General features: G+C 36.0%; 1 protein-coding gene across 7 annotated transcripts in view; it reads left to right on the forward strand.

Moving 5' to 3' along the window:
- The window catches only part of PLCE1 (phospholipase C epsilon 1), a 158,776-nt gene that overhangs the window by 92,082 nt on the left and 45,281 nt on the right, over positions 1–21,413 (forward strand). For all 7 annotated transcript variants that reach the window (XM_082052587.1, XM_082052590.1, XM_082052588.1 and 4 more), the window contains 2 exons: positions 7,526–7,842; positions 20,715–20,860. In XM_082052587.1, coding sequence (XP_081908713.1) covers positions 7,526–7,842; positions 20,715–20,860 — 463 coding nt within the window. The remainder of the gene's footprint in view (positions 1–7,525; positions 7,843–20,714; positions 20,861–21,413) is intronic.

Raw genomic sequence — 21,413 nt, forward strand, 5'->3', positions numbered from 1 at the left:
TTTGTACCCTGCAAAATATTTCCATGAATGACTCAGGCTAGTGGAGTGGTAAAAGCCCTGGGATACACTGCCAGAAATCTGAGCAGCAGCGTAGATGTAATTACCCAGGGCAGTGTGTAGCTGTAAACTGGGGATGATGGGAGGCCGGCATGGCAGTCTCAGGTGTGATGAAATCATGGTGATACTTTAAATTCCTTCCATATATTATGTTAGTGCTCATGTGTATAGTTTACAACCAGGATCTTCTGAATCCAACCACAAACAGAGTTTACATGGGTTTTCAAGTTCATACTTATGGGTAGGAACTTCTAAAAGTGTAAGAGTTGCTATGTAATTGTTAATTTAAAGTTAATGGTAACAAATTCTTCATGTTGATCTTTAACTCAGTTTTAAATCTGAATGAATGTTTCTCTGTGCATAGGTTTTGCCCTGTAAGTGTGTTTATACACAACTTTTGTGGTTAAAAAAAAAATATAAATATATATTTCCCATGCCTATACTTCTCAACTATCCTTATACGAATGTAATTTGTTTAGTCAACTTAAATCTGTTTGAAATCAGAAAATATATAGGCAGGTTGTATCTCTAACTATACAGTAGTTTCCATTTTTTTTCCTGGGATTTCATTTTACTGATGCTGTGATTGCAATGGATAAAGGGCAAACAGTTCAGAGTCTGGTTTTCAAAACTGAACTGTTTGCCATTTCCTAAAGCAAGAAGTGATTTTAGGAGTAAGTGTTTGTTGTTACTAGAACTCTATATATTCCTGTTTGCTGAATTCCACTATGCTGGTCAGTTCATGACTCAGGATTTTGTGGTATGTAATTGTTATTTAATTCAATAATAACTTAGTATGATTGCTGCCTTTAAAAAAATCCTCTCTAGAGGTTTCAACACTCTATTCAACAAAAAAAAGTCAGCCTCAACAGAAATATCTGTGTGTTATAGTTTCATAGTGATCTATTTCCAGCAAAATTCTGTTCTAGAGGTGATCTCTACCTTTTTTTTCTTTGTACTGTAGAAATTATTGTTCTTTTCAGCTGGCCCATTGTGATGGCATGCTGCTGCTCCACCAGAGAAGATCACCTTCTCCAATGTCTCTCTATTACCATGATCAAATTAAACTCAAAGCAGGTATTCTCATACTAGCTCTGAAGTTTACTGTTTCTCTTCCAAACCTGAAAACAATCTTGTGCACCCAGAGTGTATCTGTAATATTATTTGGTCTAATAAAAGTTTATTTTCCATATAGCCCGTGATTATATTAATCATCTTTGCATCAAGTCATCATCTGGGAATCTTCCTTTGCCCACAGTATTATCTTCTGCTTACTGATACTCAGGTCATACTGGACTCCAGTTTTATTTAGTGCAAGTACCCTGTGGCTTTAGAGCTCCCCTGCTATTAATAATGATTTATAATCCATACTGATACACAGTTTTAATAGGTAACTCATGTTGCTAGATTTATGGATATGGAGAGAGAGCATGTGCGTCTTCTGATTCTTTGATTACTTGACTCATAAGTTAATTTGAAATAAAAATGGGATCTATTAATTTCAGTGGTTTCTACAGTGAAATGAAACTTGAACTTGATCCTGTTGTGCGGCAAGCTTCCCACTGAGGCCCTTTGATAGTGGAGTGAGTTGTTTGCAGTCAAAATCGATAACAATGAATTCATGTTCATTAAAAGAGAGATGGAGGTGGTTTTAATTATACAGAAGAGGAACAGGAAATTAACAAAAGCGTGTTGGTTTGGTTATTATGGTACTAAGATATGTTGTATCCATGGGACAGCAAAACTATGCTAACCCAGTTAAGCTGATCTGTATCTGAACCTGGTGTTCAATTAAACAGCCATATGTTACATATGTATCTTATGTTTGAGGGAGTTTTTATTGTACTCTTCCTATTCTTTGAAAAGAACACTTCTCTGTTATACATGTGTATTTTATATATTGACAGTTGTTCACCTGTGACTCTCTTTTGATTTTTTTTTTTTCCCCATGGTCTGCTTTTATTTTCTCACTGTAAACATAATCTGTATGTTCTCTTAAAGTATATGAACAGTTGGATGTTGTCTGTAGCATGGCTGCTATTATATTCAATTTATTACGTTACCTTTTAATATCAGCAGTGTAATTACTGTGTAATTTCAGTCCCAGTAGCATAACTTCATGGAAGCAGTCTGTTGTCAGAAAAGCAACTGAGTTATAAGATGTTACCATAGGTTGAATAATTACTTTTACAACTGTTGAAATCTGGTTTGTGCTTTAGAATCCAGAGTTTGTCATAGTCACAGGATCTTCCCCCAGTAGCCTAGAGAGTGAGCACTTCTTTAGTGGTTGCAATTTTCACTTTACTGCTTTCAAACTAGTGGTTTTTGAATGTATAGAGAGAATACTTTTTTTTTTTCTCCTCAATGTGTAAAAAGAAAAGCAACCTAGAAGTAAAACGAATGCACAAATTCAGTTATCTCATTTGTCTATTCATCAAACTTTGTTGAAAGTTAATTTCCATGGTTTTGGCAGATGTAGTCTTTTGAGACTGTGCTTATTTAAAAAGTATGGTGGCTTTTCCCTGGCTGTACTCCCATGTGCATCGCACATTCCTATAAGTATCAGATGTAAGAGATGTTGTGTTTGAGTTGGGATGAAAGTAATTCTGTACCACAGTCCTTACTTGGTCACAATTCACATGGAAAGCAATGTGATTTTATCAAAGTACAAATTGCATGGTTGGCAACTGTAATTTTATGCAGCATTAACACTTTTGACATTGGTGTGATTACAGTTGGGGCTGTATTTATTTTCCTTCTGTCTTCATATGAATTCCAGCTGAATTTTTGCTTAGAGAAAATTGAGGGCAGCAGCCCAAAATTTGTATCATATTGTGTATTAATAAATTATATGTCCACAATGAAATAAAATTTAATAAATACGTTTTAATTTTAGCTTTACAAGAAATATGGTAAGTGTACAGATAGTTTTGATTTTATGGTTATGACATATCACTTGTCACATTACTGTATTTAATAGAACATACAAATGTCAAAAAAATCTACGAATTACTGCAAGTAATTAACACTAATATTCTAGCAGTATTTTTAATGGTTTTATTTATAAAAGTTTCTTTGCATTTTTCTTTAAAGTGAACTCCCTGTTCTTCATATTAAAAAAATACTGAGTCAACTTCTTGCTAGTGCAGCAGCACAAACGTAATACGGTTCAATAGGAAAAAACCACCAAAACAGTTTTTCAAGACTTTCAACATTTTTTTGTATAGATACACAAAAATTCATGCACATTTTTTACATATTTACATACTTGAAGTTTATTTTTTCAGAATAGACTTTTTAGAACCTATATATATACAAGATGTATGGAAATTCTAAATTGTATAGTCATAAAGGCTAAGTTAATTTGAAGTTAATCTGTTGATAAAAGAACTTCTTACTAAACTTCACAGAAAGATTTTTAAAAATAAAAATTAGTAATTCTTGAAAATGTTTTTTAGAGTTTGCGACAAGCTTAGGCTGAATAATATGCTGAAACAGGCATTCTGTATTTTTCTCCCACTCTTCAATAGATTATCCTTTTGTTAGAGAAGATGAGACCTTTTTGCTTCCATGTGCATCAGCAATGATTAAGTAAACCCAAGTCCTGTTTTTTTAAAGCTAGACAGAGGTTATCTTGTTTTGATTAATAAAAGCCATGCTTGCTATTTAGAAGATTATCTGCTGTTTATCAGAAGGATAAGTAAAGCTATTAATTCCAGCTTCAGACAACTTGCAAATGAGTAGTTAGGGTCCTCATTTTCTTCTGCTAGATTTAGCATTAACTTGATGTGGTAGAGCACAAAGAATAATACCATTTACTCCAGAAGCAGCTGATTTAATGAGGATTGTATCCTTGACTCTAACAAAGCCTACTGTGATTTTGGCCTGAAAGCAATTCCATTCTGCAAGTTAATCTAAGGACCTGGTCTTTGAAGCACAGAAAGACAGGATCTATTTCCTGAAGAACATAAGATGACAACACAAAGCTAGAGGACTTGTGGATGAGACTAGTTAGGGAGTTTTATAGCAGGAACAGGGAAGTGCAGATCAGTTCCTGGCATGAAAAATGAGGCATGAAAAAGAGACAAAAAAAAAAGTCCAGAAAAACATAATTGTTTAGTACAGGCAAATAAAAAGAGAGAAAGAAAAAGAAGCAGACTTGCACACAGTGTAAATCATGAAGGGTGGTGAAGCTGAAAATGAGGATCCTGGATTTTCTGTGATAAAAACCAGAAGACTGGAATAAGGAAAGATAAAAAATAAGAATCTGGAGAGGTGAAATATTGTCAACAAGCAAGAATTGCAAAGATGTGAATTATGGATGAAAGAAATATTTATAGGTCAACAGAAATAAGTAATATTTCCACTTCTTCAGTATTTATATCCATACGTTAGCCATGAGCTGTGAATCTTTATAATTCTATTTGGCCTGTGCACCTTGCCTTGGCCATCACCTGCACTCTTGCTGCAGCAGCTTGTTTGTGGTCTCTTACGTTAAAGATGCAGCATTTGTTTAATTCTTCCAGTTTAATGGAAAGTTGAGAAATGCTAGTTTGAAATTCATTTTATTGAGTCAGGAAAAGTTATATTTATTTTCTATCTTCTTTCAAATCCAGCAATACCAGTGACTGATCTTGTTTAGCCTGTAACTTGAATCATCTTGCCTTAGCTTCCACAAAAATATTTTCTTTTTGATAGGTTCATTTTTCTGTTAGAATGAATCTTGCTTGTGAAGCCTTCGTTACAGAAGATAATGATTTCATTAAAGGCTTTCAAAATCTCTGCATTAGCTTTCTTCTGGACTTGATCAATGGGCAGTCAGGCTAGTGAAATAAAATTCAAATGAGATATTGCTAGTAGTTACAGGCAGTCCGGAAATACACTGTGGAGCCACCTTCCTCACTTTAGTGTGTTGAGCCTTGTTCTTAGATATGAGAGGCGGTAAAAAGTGGAACCTGAAGGCTGATCATACTCGGTCAAAGCAGTGTGCAATAGGATCACAAACAGTGCTCTAGCCTATTGCAAATTCAGTGTCAACCTTTGCCAGTTTTTGAGGTCTTTGAGCAAAGCTGAATTTCTGAGACAATGTGGACTGTAGATCTGTTGGAAGTGTGAATGTGGGCTGGCTTTGTAGTTGATACTCTAATGGAGAAAGTGTATTACTGAGAACACACCACTGAGTCTCAACAGCAAGTCTCAACATCAGGGAACAGCTCATCTTCACTTGCATGTTACTTCTCTTCAATCAGTCGCTACTTGACTGGGCAATCCTTATAGAGTTACGCCTTCCTTTCCTTCTATGTTGACAGATACAAGGTGTATATAACGAGTTACCAAGTAAACTGAATTTGCAAAGCACCAGTATTTCTGTGGCATGGTGTTGTCCGTGCTACTTGCTGTCGTGTCTCCCTGTGATCACCCACAGCTGAGCCATGATCGGTGCTGTCTGGTCCAACTGTCCTTTCCTGGCCTGTGTCCTCTCCAGGGCTCAAATGCTACTAAGAGCCACAGCTTGTTAGCAATTGGGCTGCGCTAGTTGTCTTCTGGGAGAGCATCTTCTGGTGCAGTTTCATCTGAAAAGGATCCAGTTTGTGTGCTCCAAGACTTTAAGGGTATCTGGGAGATTCTCTTCAACAGTGCAATTCTGATCTAAAATAAATTGTCAACCTGTGTACCCTCAGTTCCAGCAGTGAGGCACAGGAGAGGCGGTACAGGCTGTATTTTGCCTGCTCCTGCCCTCTCCTGCCTGGCAGGGCAGCTCATATTTCCCAGGAAAGTCCTTGGGTGAGAAGAGCTGTTATGCTTTCCATATCCTTCTCATTCTGAGATAACACAGGTTGGGACAGTGACAGTTTGGAAAACTGAATTGGAGTGTCATGTAGAATCAAAGCAAACATGACTGAAAGGAATCTCAGAAGCTCACTGCACTTGATCTGCTGCCCAAAACAAGATTGGCATGTCAACATGGTGTTCTTAACTATCTTTTTTCCCCCCTGATCTTTTTTACAGCAGTTTTGGTGACACAGATTTCTTGATACCTGCAGATATTGTATAGCACTATCCTTGAAGTTACAGCTTTTCCCCACTATGTAACCAGGATATTTTTTGTTGCAAATTAAGTCTATTACGTTTTTCCTTGCTAGTGTAAATACAGAAACATTTACTCCTTTACTCTTTCAGAAGCCTCTTGGGTATTTGAAAATTTCTTGACAGGTTCTGTTAGCCCAAAGGCTTTATTAAGGCCTGCTATAATTTTTTTTTGGCTTTTAGGAGAATATATAAAGAAAAAGCAACTTTATGTGTAACTTCCTGCTGATTGATGATATGGTTTGCATAAAATGAATATATCAAGGGAAACTTCATGCAGTGTGTTTTGTGTTTATATAAGAGGGTGAATTGTAATCAGTCATTCTGATCTTGGCTTTCGTTTCGAGAACAGAAAGCATATTTGCCCCCTCCATGAAATGAAAGCTTATTGATATTAAAAAAAAAAAAAAAGTGAAGTAAAAGCTAGATGTGGAGCATACCTCCATTATGCTTGCAAAAAATCTCTAAAGTTATTTTGTTAAGCAGTGCAAAAATTATGAACTCCTTTTCCTGTGAAGGAAGAAGAGTACAGAATATACTATTACGATTGCTTATACATTTAAGTAATTCTTGAAAAATTATTGTTCAGAGAACCCATTCTAAACCTGTCTAGTTGGAAGACTAATACTCACTGTTTTGGAATCATTATGTTGATGTTTCAGGCTTCCCACACGGTCTTACAAAGCTTGGCGTCTTCCTTCTTAGGAAAAGTTTTATTTTGCAAGGGACATCACTGCCAGGATATTATAAAACCACCATGAATCTCTTGTAATAACAGATAAAACATGCATACTCCCCAATATATGCATTTTCCCAAAGGAATGAAAAATGTTTTGTAACTTTAGACATTTAGTTTCACGATGCAGTGATCTCAGATCGATTATATCCTATATCAAGAGGAATATGAAGAAAAATGCTGACCCGTGTGGGTTTTATGTGATCATTATACATTATTTCTTGTGGCAGCAGAGTCCTGGTGCCCCAGTCAAGGCCTCAAACCCCTTTGTACTGCAGACTCTAATATGGAGGCAGAACAGAGCCAGACCCTATGAAATGATCCTTATATTTGAAGTTTTGACAAGACTGCAGGTGACCGAAGCAGGCGTTTGGAGAAGTCAGGAAACAAGCGTGTTTTGGCAGGCAGTTTAACAATCTCAGAAGCCCCACTACAGCTACCTAGCTAATACCAGATATAGACATACACAGAAAGACCCCAACTAAAAGAATGAATTAGGTCATTTAAATATAAAGTAGTTAGGATATAATGTACTGCTGAATAAATTAGTGAACAGTTTAACAGAACAAAAAGAACAAGTTGTGTTGCTTTTGCATGGCCCAGCTCAAGGTGAAACCTAGTAAATTCTTATTTGTTCTGTTTTAGAACGTCAAGCGTGTACATCTATGGCTGGCTCCAGTGCCCTTCCCTCCAATGTGGCTGGTATCAGCAAAGAGCTGGTGGAACTGCAGCACCTCATCCAGTTCCCGGAGGAGGTTGCCAGCATTCTGACCGAGCAGGAGCAGGAGCTCTACCGGAAAGTCTTACCCATGGACTACCTCTGCTTTTTAACCAGGGATTTGGGTAATGCTGAATGTCAAAGCAAGCTGCCATCTATTAAAGCTTCCATATCTGCTACTATTCTTTCTTCCCCCAATGGTGAACATAATGCTGTAGAAGACCTTGTGACAAGGTTTAATGAGGTAAGACAAAACTTTTTAAAGGCTTTTCATAAGCGTTATTACCTGATTCGTGGGTTAGTTATTTCCTTTATCTCTCAGAGCTGAATTTAGCTGTAATGGCAAATTTTTAAAATATAAGTTGACCAGGGGATTTGGCTAAATGAATTGCACTGATTTTAATAGGAAGTATGTGACTGATTTGCTCAGTGAGTTTGGAAAACTGTGACCTAAGTTTGTCTTGCACATTGTAAAGTAAACAGGAAGAAAAAAAAATCACAGACTTTTATTTTGTTGTATTTATAATGACAGTACGGGGTATACTTTGTGTCAGTTTATTATTTTGTTCAGGAGCTGGAGATTTATTTATTTACTTTGGATTTTTGTAGACTAAGCATGATCCTAGGAGTCAGCAAAGAATTATTATAAACTAGAAGCTTCTGTATTCTGTATAACTACACTAATCTGCGCTATTTATTGTTTTCTTTAATCACTGTGTGTGTCTCGAATGTTGTTGTAAAAGAAGTGTCATTTGGCATGACACATTTACATAAGCCAAATTGTGAGGTTTTTAACTAAAATTTTACTTTATTTTTAGTAAGGTGATGTTCTGATGAGTTTAATAGGAAATTGATCAAGGATTGAGAAAAATGTAAAAAAAGATCCATCCCAAATACCCAACCCCAAACAAACCAAAAAACCCCTGAATAAAACCTCAGATTTTAGCTGCAGAAAAACCAACAATTTCTTTCTTCCTTTTTTTGTGTGAAGAATATGCAATGTTAACAGTTTCTATATTAATAGAAGTAGAATAAAATGAAGACAGTCTTTTAGTTTGTTATCCACTGCATTCTTGTGCTTTAATAAGAGATTAAAATCATGCAGGTATCAAAAAAACAAAATTAAGTAGATAGAGCAGAATATGTATTAACCCCTAGTGAACTTCCTGCTTCCTGAGCAAATAAGAATCAGTGACTGAATATTTAGCATGTTTTTAAGTGTTCCTGTTTCTTGCATGTTACTGAGATTCAAGAACTAAAATAGTGTAAATATTCTTCTCTCACCTAATTCAATAGAATTAGGTGAACATAAAAGTTGCAGCTTACAACATGAAGTCTTTAGACAGAGACTAAAAATTGTTCAAATTAGCTCTAGTTACTGTATTTAGGAAAACACTGTGACTGTTGCATAGCTGGAGAGGAATCTTGCTGCTGACCCAGCTCGGATCCTCCTTCTTCTGGTGGTTCTCATACGATGATCACCAGATCAAGGGCAGTGGGAAAAAGGTGAAGTGATCAAGTTCTCATATGACCTGGTGGGGGATAACGCCAGAGCAGTTTGTCGGGGCATTTTGCAGTTAGCTGTAGAAATTAGATGCGCCGTCATGTGTTCTGACACTGAACAGTCACGGGATTGAAGAGCAAGTAGGTGGTGAAGAAGTCTTGTCAAAAATGACTGAGAATATTCCATATCAATGAGGATTTTAAGATTAAAGTTGCCTTTTTGTAAAATAGTTGGCATTCTCTTTTAATGTTAGAGGTTTGTGACTTTGCAGTTTTTGTAGTCTAGCATTACTTGCTTGGTAATGCTACAGGGTAATTTTTCATATAATTTTCATTAATTCCTGAATATCTGGTGTGTAGATTATATAACATTTAGTGCAATGGATTATTTTAAGTATAATCGGGAATAATTTTTTTAAAACAAAAATGTTATATGTTTAAATTGAGTTATTGTAAAATAGTTACTCTTGTAATAAATCACTGTTTTGCTATTTGCTTTATGTCATGGTGGAGTGTATCAGTTGCCATAGCCAATCACAAGTGTGAACTTTCAAAATGTCTTTGTTTATAAATGGCAAGAAAATTCTTGTGCAAAGAGTCATGCTTTTGTTGGCAAAAGTCAGTGAGCACTTGCTGATTTTTTTGGCGTTGCTTATAGAAATACTGAGGTGTATTTACAGTGTGGGAGCCAGAATGACTTCTAGGATGACAGGCTTCTGATACATAATGGGAAAAAAATAATTTCGTGCTATTGTACTAACAGCGATTATAGTACACAGAGCTTTTTTCATAAAGCAATATGCTTTTCAGTGATTTTTCTGATACTACATCTTGAGGGATGCTTTATAACAGTTGTTTAGAATGACAGTCAGTATTTGCTGGTTTGTGACACAAAGGAACTTCTTTATTTAATAGAAAAAATAGTGACATTTCCGTGAAAGCTTAGAGTGAGTTAGGGCAGCAGAAGTATTATAAAATGAATTAATAAAAATAATGAAGATTAAAATATTTTCAAAATATTAGAATATCTCTTTTAAAGTGAGTTTAAGTGAAAAGTAGGGGAAAAATTTGGTCTTATTGAGGTAAATTTTACTAGTATTATTTACTGTTTAAATTCCAGTAACTCCCAGAAACTACCATTCATGACTGAAGTTGTGAATTCCCACTGGCTGCAGAGTTCAAGATGAAGCGGTAGATATTGGGAAACATCACATGGTTCCCTTATACTTTAAATATATTTGCTGCTGCAAAACTGTCATTTTCTGGAGGCGAATGGTTTAAAAATTGTTGCTGGCGAGATTACATAGAGTAGGAATATCTTCTAATAGTTTGTTTAAACCTTTCATTTTACTATTGGTTAGCGTTGCTTAATACAAATTACAGTGGTTAGACCCCACTGGAGTCCAACAGGTATAGGAAAGACTTACACAGGAGGAAGCACTTGTGTTGAGCTGTCAGCCCTAAGCATTTGGCATGGAAACAGTCTATGAAAAATTGCAGGACTGAATCAGAAATCAGTTGCCCTCTGCAGTAGTTGGTGCTTGAAGACAATCAACATGGTTGAATGTGCAATAAATAACTGCTGTTATTTTTTCCCACTTTGTTCACAGTTGTCAAAAGTCCCAGTAGTGGGATAGCCCAACAGACCTACGTGATTTGTTTTTAATCTGCAACAATCTGAACACAGTTGTTATAATGTTAGTGGCTGCTTGATGTATCAGCGGTCTGAGTCCTCTATGTTATGGAAAAGACACGGTTTGTTTACCTCTGGGAGCTGTGATAACTGCTCACCGTGCCCCGTTTTGCATGACTTCAGTCAGTGCTTTGACCCTAAATTCAGGGGTGGAGAAAGGAACTCTACAGCCGCTGGAGGCACTGGATGAAAACTAGTAACTGAGTGGCTTTTGTTTCTGATGTGTTAAGATCTTAAAAACCTAAGCAACAAAGATTGGAGACGTAGATTATCCTTACTAATATTCACCCAAGATGGAAATAGATCCGCTTCATGTACACATTTTTTCTGTTCACTGTCAAGAATGATGGGAAAAAAGTGCAGTAGTAAGTAGCGTAGAGACATGTAAGATGGATAGCATGGATTAAAGCTGCTGTCAAGCACTCCATGAATAGTAGCACAAACATACAACTGGTAAATCCTGTGCTGCTGAGGCTGGGAAACAGAAACTGCCTTTGTTTAAGAGAGCGTGGTTACGGCTTTGACCTGACCCACAGTTACTAGAAGGGATTCAGGCATAAGGTATTTCCCTGTGTCTTTTCTTGCCATGGGTTTCCAAGTATCAGTTTATTCCTTGCTATATTAATAAAGGTGGCTTCCTTGACAAGGAGCTTGAATAACCAATAAGTTGTTTCAAAAATACATTGGAAGAAAGGTCAGTCATGAATAATCTGCTTGAATCCCACAAAATGGAATGAAATACATCCTTAGATTGTATTTCATTTGTATTCTAAAAGTTTTGGGTCATTCCAGCTCTCAAGTCTGTACAGAAATTCATAGGAAAATAAAATATTCACAGGAAAAAAAAAATGTATAGTCTCAATGTTGCAGTTTGTCTGCAGGATTTACTGTCTCTGATGGAGTTTTCAGACGTATAGAAATTCATGTGACATGTAGCCCAGTCACTAAAAATTTGTAATGTTTACATACATAGACACATTTTTTCAGGTTTTGCTTCCCTAGGGATACTATAGAAAGATGACAGTCATGGTGGAGATTGCTACTGAAGTTTAAATAACTTCTGTGATGTTGCTATAGGAAGCCTGGTCACTAATGTTTAAGAAATAATTCATAAAACTACAGTTAAATTAAAAAAGAATCAAATATTTAGAGGACTTTTCAACATGTGGAGTAGATGCAGTAGAATTGAAAAAGGAAAACTTAAAAATGGTGGATAACCACAGAAGAACGAGAAACCCAGACAAAACCCAGAAACCCCTGATTATATGCTACACTGCAGAAAGAAGTAATAGCAGTAATGGTAGTAGTATATTTTTCTGCTATGATAGAGGACTGACTACTAGAAGTTTAGTTTTCATGGGTGTATAAAAACTGCAGGAGAAAACTATTAAGGAACTGAGGAGGTTCCGCAGAGTTAGCAGAGCCCTGGTAGCTGGGAAGAACTTAGGAAAATGGTACCAAAGTGTGTTTTAGGACTCTAAGAACTGTAACAATGTACTTTTTTTTTGCATATCTTTTTGTTGCCTACTGTGCCGTTCTCTTCTTCATTTAGTTCTTTTATCCGATTCCTTTATGGTATTATGAGTTGGCCCTGCTGCTTTATCTCGAGTGCCATGTGGTCCTTACTCGGTATTGTACCTTCCTGGTATGTTGCAGTCTTCCTGGGCACCCGTTTCTTTTTCTGTATCTTTACTCCCCATTTATGTTTTTTTCCTCCCAGCCACTCTTCTGCCTCTTGCCTGCAGAGCAACCACAGAAACACAAGTTCAATATACATGTTGTAAACATTTATGTTTATGTAAACATTGTAAATATTTTCAAACATTGCTTTATATAAACATGAAAAGAGTCTCTTGTAACTTCATCTCTCTGGCCACAGCTTAACGTAAAAGAAAAGGAAAAAAGAAAAAAAAAGCAGCATTTAATTTTCCACGCTGATATGTGTACAGAGCAATTGTGCTGCCTTAGATTGAAAGTTGCACCAGATTGAAAGATCATTCAAACAGCTGTCTGAACATAGTCCCACTATGGAACTGAAAATGCAAAATAAGAAGTTCAATGCATGAGGTGATTATTTTGGAAAGATCGAATTACCAAAAAATAGGCTAAGAAGGTAGAAATGTTTGAATTGCTCCAGTATAGCACTGCTACTAGGGTAGTTTCATCATTCACTAAGTCATTTTCATATTCAGTAAAGTTAATTTCAAATATGGCTATTTAGGACATTGATGATAGTTTTCTTTTAGGTGGTTTAAATTTATACGTTTTCTTGATTGTTCATTCAAAAAACAACTTTAAACCCTCACTAGCAAAACAGAGATGTATCATTTTACTGAAATAACAGAATGTAAATAAATATTGTGCTCTCTCTCTCTTAGTTCAGCATTTTTTTGGAATGCCTAAATGGGTTTGTGTTTGTACAAATATCAAACTGTTTCCAGTCCTTGTTTGGAATAGTGTTTAATCAGATTTAAAATGGTAAATGTTCTTTGTAAGGTTATATAATTTCACTCAAGTATGTGAAGGGAACCATCTGCTCATAAGTTATGCAGTTTAAAATACTCAGATTTAAAAAATGCACCTGAAAATTATATTGCATATTATACCAAAAGCCCCCAAATTTTAATAATGACAACTTAGTGAAACCCATGTGAAATATATCAGTTCTGTGCGATCCTTATATTCATCAATATACACTGATGGGTTTGTGCACATTAGCAATGCAAAGGAACACAGGATAGCCAGCTATTGATGCTAGTGCTGTATACTGCCGGTGTAGTGTTGTGAAAGATGGATTTTTTTTTTTAAGAGGGAGAAGTCAAGTACACTGATATACTAAGAATACTGCTTTTAAACAAGACAATATATGTTTTTTCCCCTCTTACCATAAATACTGCATGACATCTGATGAGGGTTATTTTTTTTTACATGGATTTTTCACGTTCTTCAGATTTTACATAAATATCTTGATTTTATCAAAACAAATAATTCAAACCAGAATGGCTTGGTTAGAGGAGTTACAAATTGTCATGCTTATCCTTTGGATACCAGAAAATTCCACTTCTTGTTTTGTATTCAGAGATTTCTCATACACATACTTAATTTTGTCAGTGGTAAAATTGCTTTCTTTCTTACTCCAGTGTAGGCACTAGTTCAATCAGCTACAATTTATTATAGAAAGATAACCATGGCTAATTTGTGCGTGTTAGGTATTAGAAAAGGTATGTATTGTAATTTTACGTTGTGGTAAACCAAAAGATTTTACTTGCTAGTAATGGTAAGTATTAAACTTCAGGTAGACAGCTGTGTTTGCTCATTTCACCTCTGAAAGCTGCATTTCTCAAGTATTATGAAGTTCCTAAAAAATGTAATATAAAAATAGAAGACGTAATTTCTTCCATGTAGCATCACCCACTGAAGTATGTAGCTTGGGAATTGCTGTAAAAGCCTTATAAACTTTAGAGTGGAGGAAATGAGTGTGAAGCAGTACAAATAACAAAACGCTGGGCTTTGCAGGTGGAGATTCTTAATAGTTTCCTCCCTCAATACCACCTCTGTATGAAAGGTGAAAGATACTACCTTCTGATAAAAGATAATAAATTAATTCCTATTAAAAAAACTGCATAATACGTTCTCTAGCAACTAGATGAAGGCTAGTAAATACTTTTAAATATATATATGAATTATTATAATCTTGAGTACTGGAAGACTAAAAGAAGACAAGGAGTAAAGTAAATCCATGGTAAATTTAGGGATACAGTTAATAATCCAAGATGCATTAAGCACTGTTCCATCCTGCGTTCTGCATGAAGCAGGATTCCTGTAGAGTAAATGGTAAACAGTCCTGTAGTTTACACTTGTAAGGACTTGAAGGTCATGTGCCATAACTTGAGGATCAAGTTCTGTCATGGGTGTCTCTTTTATGTCCTTCATATTTTATTGGTAAAAGCAGCTGAGCCTCAGTAATAAGCTATATCCTGCCCCTGACAAATTGGGAGATTTTTGCCTGCATATAGACCTGATTTTAAATCAGTGGTTGTTCAGTGATTGGGTAATCAAATACGGAGGCTCATAGTATATGTTGAATGATTAATATAGATTTCCCATGTTTAAAAGTTCAGGGTGAGTTTGTTTAATTTTTGTGAAAAAAATCCTATACTTTAAAATGTATATTTCTCCTAATAATTCTGACAGTTGAGTTATAGGAACTTCTCTTTCTAATTGCCTTAAAAAGATACAAATTAAAAAAATCTGAAAATCAGAACAGAATCTCTGAAGCCTTCTGGGAACATGAGGTCCTGATTAATGAAGGTTTGTCTGTCCTAAATAAAGGTCTATCATTGCCACAGTTCTGAAAAATGTCAAGTTAAGTTAGTAGAAACATTGAATGACACTAATTCATTGACTTCAAAATATTCACAGTATGTTTGAAGATTAACATTGAGTTGTAATATGCCTTTCCCAAATGCATTAGCAATATCTAACTTGAATTCATTTATGAACTTTGATCCAAGTAAGATAAGCCTAAAAACCTTTTGAAAAAGTTTATCGAAAAGAATAGATCTCAGATCTCTGCAGTTAAAATAGTAAGAGGTGATAGAAGAAGACAGTTTAAAGAAACCTAAAGCTTTTACGGATCTTTTTGTATTACTGTACTTGAGATCATTGCTAAGCTACAATTTGGCACAATGTTGTCAGTGCTTTTAGGGCACCAGAAAATATTTAAATCTTAAATAAGTATCTATTTAATTTGATATTGTTTACTACTTAATATTAATATGCAGTAATCCTGAAGGACATTCATTTTTATCCATCTGAAGGATGAAAAGATGGATGTAATTATCAACTTAAGTGGATAGTTTTTCAATTTATGACTTTTCTTGTGTCTTATAATCATGTGGATGATAGTAATGAAGCCAGGATACTTTTTCTCATACTTTTGAGACTCATCAGCAATGCAGCGGAAATCTATTTATAGGTTTGCTGTGGTGATTTCTGTTCTGAAGGGAGTTTAAAATGAGCCATGTAAACAGAACTATGTAAGTCGATTGAGAAAAAAGTAAACTCAGGAAATAAGGGTTAATATGTTGATATGTAGGTTGTCATCTGACATTAAAATTATATCTAACACAAAAACCTGGTCCAAAAAAATGTTACTGCTCATGCTGATGAATATTTGCAGTGTATTTTGATCTTCTTGGCAAGGCTACTACTGTCCGCTCTCTTGGCTGGGCTGTGCTGTCTCTGATCCCGGAGCCAGCTGGTTCAGGTATTGCCCGAGCTGTGAAGACCTATCGTTGCCATAGCGTTCACCTGGTAACCCGGCAGCCGGTACCTGATGGTGCTTCATCTTCCAGTTGGGTGCTCCTCAGGTGTCATGCAGCTGGGGAGGTGGCTCTGCAAGCCAACCGAGAATGAACTGCTGGAAGAGGAGGTGCCGTTTTGTATCCATCTGGCTGAGGTGTCCAGAAGTCAGAGCCTGCCAGGCTGGAGCTTCCCTTCCTTCTCTTCCCCTGTTGGAAAACCCCTTTTGGAGGTGGAGATCACACCCAGTTTGGTGACAGAGAAATTGTGCTGCTTCAAAATACTGTCTGTGCTACTTGCTTGCCAAATTGGAAAAAGCAAAGTTTTCAGTTCGACCTCCAGGTAAATTCCATTGCCACCAAGAAATAAATACATATACAGGGTTGTGCCCTGCTTTCTTTTGTGTGAGGTGCATCTAGCTCAGGTGTACACAGGAAGCAGCTGAGGAACTTTCATTTGAATGAAGATCTTGAAAACTTTGTTATTTCTTGTGGCAAAAAAGTAGTATATGCATTATTGGGTATTTTGGGGATCCTGTGGAAGCTCCACAGTCATTTGAGAATGTCAGTGATTCCTATGGAGGCATAACTTTGAGGATATACTCTAGATTGCTTACATATTTATCAATAAATCACAAAATCAAGAGTATGTTTATTGAGTGTTGTTCTAATTAATATAATAAAGTTTCCTCTAAGCCGTCACACATGATTTTTCCTGAAGATCGCAGTCCTTTCTAATGTACCTGCATTTCAGTGTTGTTTGTACATGGTTCATTTTACTGGTGGCCCTTATGAGTAATCACCTCAAATTAATGCCATACCCAAGCTATTCCTGTGTGCATTTATTTAAGACCTTTAGAATATTGTTCTTCATTATAAAGTTCTTGGAACCATCAGTTCAGTCTGTCAGGGCAGAATAAAATCTTCAGGGTGTTCAGAGCTGGGAAGTGACCTCAGTCAGCTGAGGTCCAGCTTTGATTTTCTGCTCCTTTAAAGCCTATTGATTCAACCAGATCTCCCACCTTCAAAACTATGACAAAAATCCCCCATGGCATTTAAATGGATAACTGACAGCTCATTAATTCTGTGTTTGTTTCCTAGCTGGGCTCCAGGACCACATTTAATTTGTGGGAAGTGCTCCCTCAGCACTGTTATCTGACTGAATTCTCTTCCCTTTCCAGCTGTCTTCACTAAAAAAGCTAGGGCTAGGAAAGCTGTTGCAGATGTTAGCCACAGCACTCAACAAAAACCTCACTGAATGTAATGACATGACCATTGTTCCCAGCTCCTGTCCTCTGCTCCCTCCTTTCTGACAGTACTGTTGCATTTTAAGCATCTCTGTTCTAGTCTCAAACTGACGAAACCTTCCAATAAATCAGTTTTGGGGTACCAGGCTATTCTGCTATTTGAGAAGCCCACGTGCTTTCTGAGAAGTCCCCCTTTCTGGGGCCTATATGATGCATTCAGATTCATCAACCAACAGTCTCTGAATAATTCACAGAAAAACTTTATGGAGACCTGACACTATTCAGACCACGACAAAGGTCAATTTATACTCCTGGCAATTGCTAGTTATGACATAAAAGAACTCTAAATCCAAACAGTCTGCAGCATATGTACAGGAACAATTCTGTTTCATTCCTAAATTCATAAACGTGTATAGTGATATGATTGAAATTTTCCATTATCTGACTAAGTGTCTCAGCCTGCTCTTCGCACTTTTCCTCATCTCCAGGAAAAATGTAAATACTGAAGTTTCTAAAGCACGCATGTTCATTATTTTTCTGGACTGGATGGAATCTTTAGATGCTCAGTTCTGTCCCCTGATTCTGCCCAATCCATTGTATCTGCCTTTGCCCTTTCTGTTTTTAAATTTAGAGATTTATACACTTTCTTCTTCCTTCTTGTTTAGTGAAAGATTTTATTAATGTTTTCTACTCTTCCTGTAAGTCTATTCTTGTCCTGCAAGAGGAGTGAGCATAAACTTCATGGGAGACCAGTGCCTTTCGCAACTTTATTTTGCTCTTACATACACGTATGCTATCTCAAAGCTGCAAAGGAGTGTTCATACTTACCTTTATCGTTTTTTGTTTGCTTGTACAGAGTGTTTGTAGGAGTTTGTCATAACTGTTTATAGCAGTCCTAAACTCTCTATTAAATAAAATGTCAACAAGTAACTGTCCTAGTTTCAAGATTGCTTCTTAGTGAGGAGTCTGAATTCAGTTGCCTTTTTAGACATTCTTAGTTAATTTGATACTGTTTCTCCTGACCATTACATCTTTACTACCTTATATTAAAATGGATCTGTTAAAAATTGTATTAATGTTTAAAAGGTTTAAACAAATATTAGTCAAACTGTCATTACCATGCTTGGTATTTTGTACCAAACAAACATTATTTTTTTGTGTGAGATTCCATGTTTACCATTTACAGTATCTTAACAGAGCCATTTCTGGAAAATCAGAATAATATCCAAAAACAATATGTAATTTTATTCCAGCATACACGAACAAACCTATTCCAAACTTGAATCACAGATTTAACTGTTTTGTATTACAATTTTTGTTGTGTTTGTTTTTTCTTTTTCTTTAACTTTGTTACCTTTTATTCTGGTTTTGCCCGTTTGACCCCCTATCTTCCAGTGCTCTGATTTGTATTCAGGTGTTTGTTTGTTGTTGTTGTTTTTCTTCCTCCCATACCTTGTGCTCTTCAGGTGTACACTTCTGTGTTGATTCTGGTTTTACATTTTAGGAATAACCAGTTGAGCACTTAGAATTAAATTTCAGCTAAATTCAAGTGCTCATTCAGAGCTCTTGCAGCAATTAGATATATCTTCTATAGGGCAGCCAATATTAATGGGTTTTGTTTATTTATTTTTGTATTGTGACCTCTACAGCAACAGTGCATTAAGGCTGTGTTTGGGAAGGCTACCCAAGCATGTTCACATGTACAACATTGGACTCTGGTAGTTCTACCTTTGTTGAATACTCTGTACCTGTTATCTGATCCTCATCTTTTCTAGTTTTTACCTGTTAGTTATAAAAATCTACAGTAATTACTAAAACAGTAGTTAACCTATTTTCTTTCAATTATCACTAGAATTGAAGCAGGTTTCTTCCAGCTCTTGCCTTCCATACCGAAGTTTTTCAATGAGGGCTGGAGCAGGTAGAATACTGTGTCTTAACGGGTCTGTTGTCCCTTGATCCTCACATCCCCTTAGAGCATCCCCATGGTATGCACTCCTGAGTATGTCCTTACCACTTGAAAGACAGAATGATTTTATAACCTCATTTCTTCAGGAATTCAGTCTTAAAAATGTGATTTGTTTGTACACACATGTACTTTGCATATACTGGAGCTATGGCTTGTCTTCCCATCTGCACATTTCTCATTTATTGAACTTGATTGATTTGGGCATCAGAAAAATTAAATGGTAACTTAGATTTTTCATATTCTTTGGCTGTTCTTCATCAGGAGAGGCTCAGAACACTATGTCTGTACAGATGTGCATAAATGGAACCCTTATATATTTTTAGTGTTTTTTTGTTTTTGTTTTTGTTTTTTTTCCTGTTAGTACTAATGCATTTACATTTTATTCCACATCCTTGTTTTTTTAGATAAAAGTCTATGCCCCCTGAGGGGTGAACTAATGTTTTCTAATTTTCGTAAGCCTTTCCTTGCACTGGTATTGTCTGTAAACACTTGAATCCTTCAGGACCAAAGAATGGAACTCAGTGTCAGTAAACAAATCACGTTTATTTCTTCCTACGTGTTTACACAATGACAAAAATCAAGCCCCCAGGGAATCATGTTGCAAAAAGAAACAGTTGGTTTAAATTAGGTTTCCATGTAAGATATAGCTACTTTTTATGGATGTTGTGGGAACATAAATTGGAAAAAAATCTGCACACTGATAAAATGCAGGATTGATTTTTATTTGTTTAAATACAAACAGAATCATGTTCTAAGTTAATTTTTGATTCTGGCATTAATTAACCACTGAACAGAAGTTGATAGTATGGTCACACTTAGGAAGGTGGTGGTTTTTCTGTTTTGTTTCTTCTTTGTTACTTCATTTGTGGTCTTGCAAATAGTGTGAATGATTTTAAATGTTCAGTGCATATAGAAATTAGCAAATTTGTGAGTTACATACAGCTACCAGTTTTGTTAAGCAAAAATAAAAATTCCAATTTATCAATTTGCACTGTCCACGTTGTAAGAAGCTGGGTTATTCAGTGCGAGGCTGAGATTTGTAAGCTGTTAATGAGAATTTACACTGGAGATCTCTCTGGCAGCTTTAGAAATCAGCACTACCTTAAGCTGTCCATTTTCTTCCGTGGCGTGAATGCATGTTCAGAATATCTTAACATGCAGTAGTTTTTTGTTTAGTATAAGTACTTCTAGAGTAGTTAATGATATGACTGTTCTAATGTATGTCTGTGTATAAGCTGTGTTTGCAATGCATATATGATTTGGCCATGAGTGTGTAAGCAGAATTATGAGTGATAATCTCCTGATGGAAGGAAACAAAAAAATCCCACGTTATCCATCAAGTATGAATGGAAGCTCCAAGTGACATTGTTTTGGCTGACTGTCCTGTCCATTTTATTTTACAAGGTGAGCTCGTGGGTTACCTGGCTGATCCTGACTGCAGGTTCTATGGAGGAGAAACGAGAAGTCTTCTCATATTTAGTTCATGTGGCAAAATGCTGCTGGAATATGGGCAACTACAATGCTGTAATGGAATTTCTGGCAGGGCTAAGGTACTGGCAACTCTTTTTTTAAATGGCTTTTCAGTGACAGATTACACTGCAGATTCTGTTAAGCAGAGATCTCTAGAGAACAGTGGACTAAACAGAATCTGTGGCTAAATCACATCATCTCACCCTGTGACTTTCTAGTAATCCCCTTTGGACAAATGAATCATGCTAAAAGCTGTTTTTTTCAAAATGCTCTGGAGACACCATTTGTTTTCCTCATACATGCTAAAAAAGTTACATTAGAAAACATACTTTTTTTTTTTTTTAAAAAAAAAAAGATAAGTTTTTTAAATGTCAAAAGAAAGTGGGAAAGCAGTTGTGGTTTATCTGATGAACCACAACTAATGTAACCTGGGTTTGGAGTTTCCAGAACATGAGTGAAACAGAACTGTGATAATGTTCTGAAAGTGTCAGTCTTGAATTGTAGGGGAAAAAACAAAAACAACAACAACAAAAACCTAAACAAACACACACCAAAACTGACAAAACCAAACAAAGAGCTGTACCTCTTTTTTGACCTATCCAATTTACTTATACTGACTGATGTTCGTATCTC

The sequence above is a fragment of the Streptopelia decaocto genome (genome assembly GCF_964273445.1).
Source record: "Streptopelia decaocto genome assembly, chromosome: 5".
Classification (NCBI taxonomy): domain Eukaryota; kingdom Metazoa; phylum Chordata; class Aves; order Columbiformes; family Columbidae; genus Streptopelia; species Streptopelia decaocto.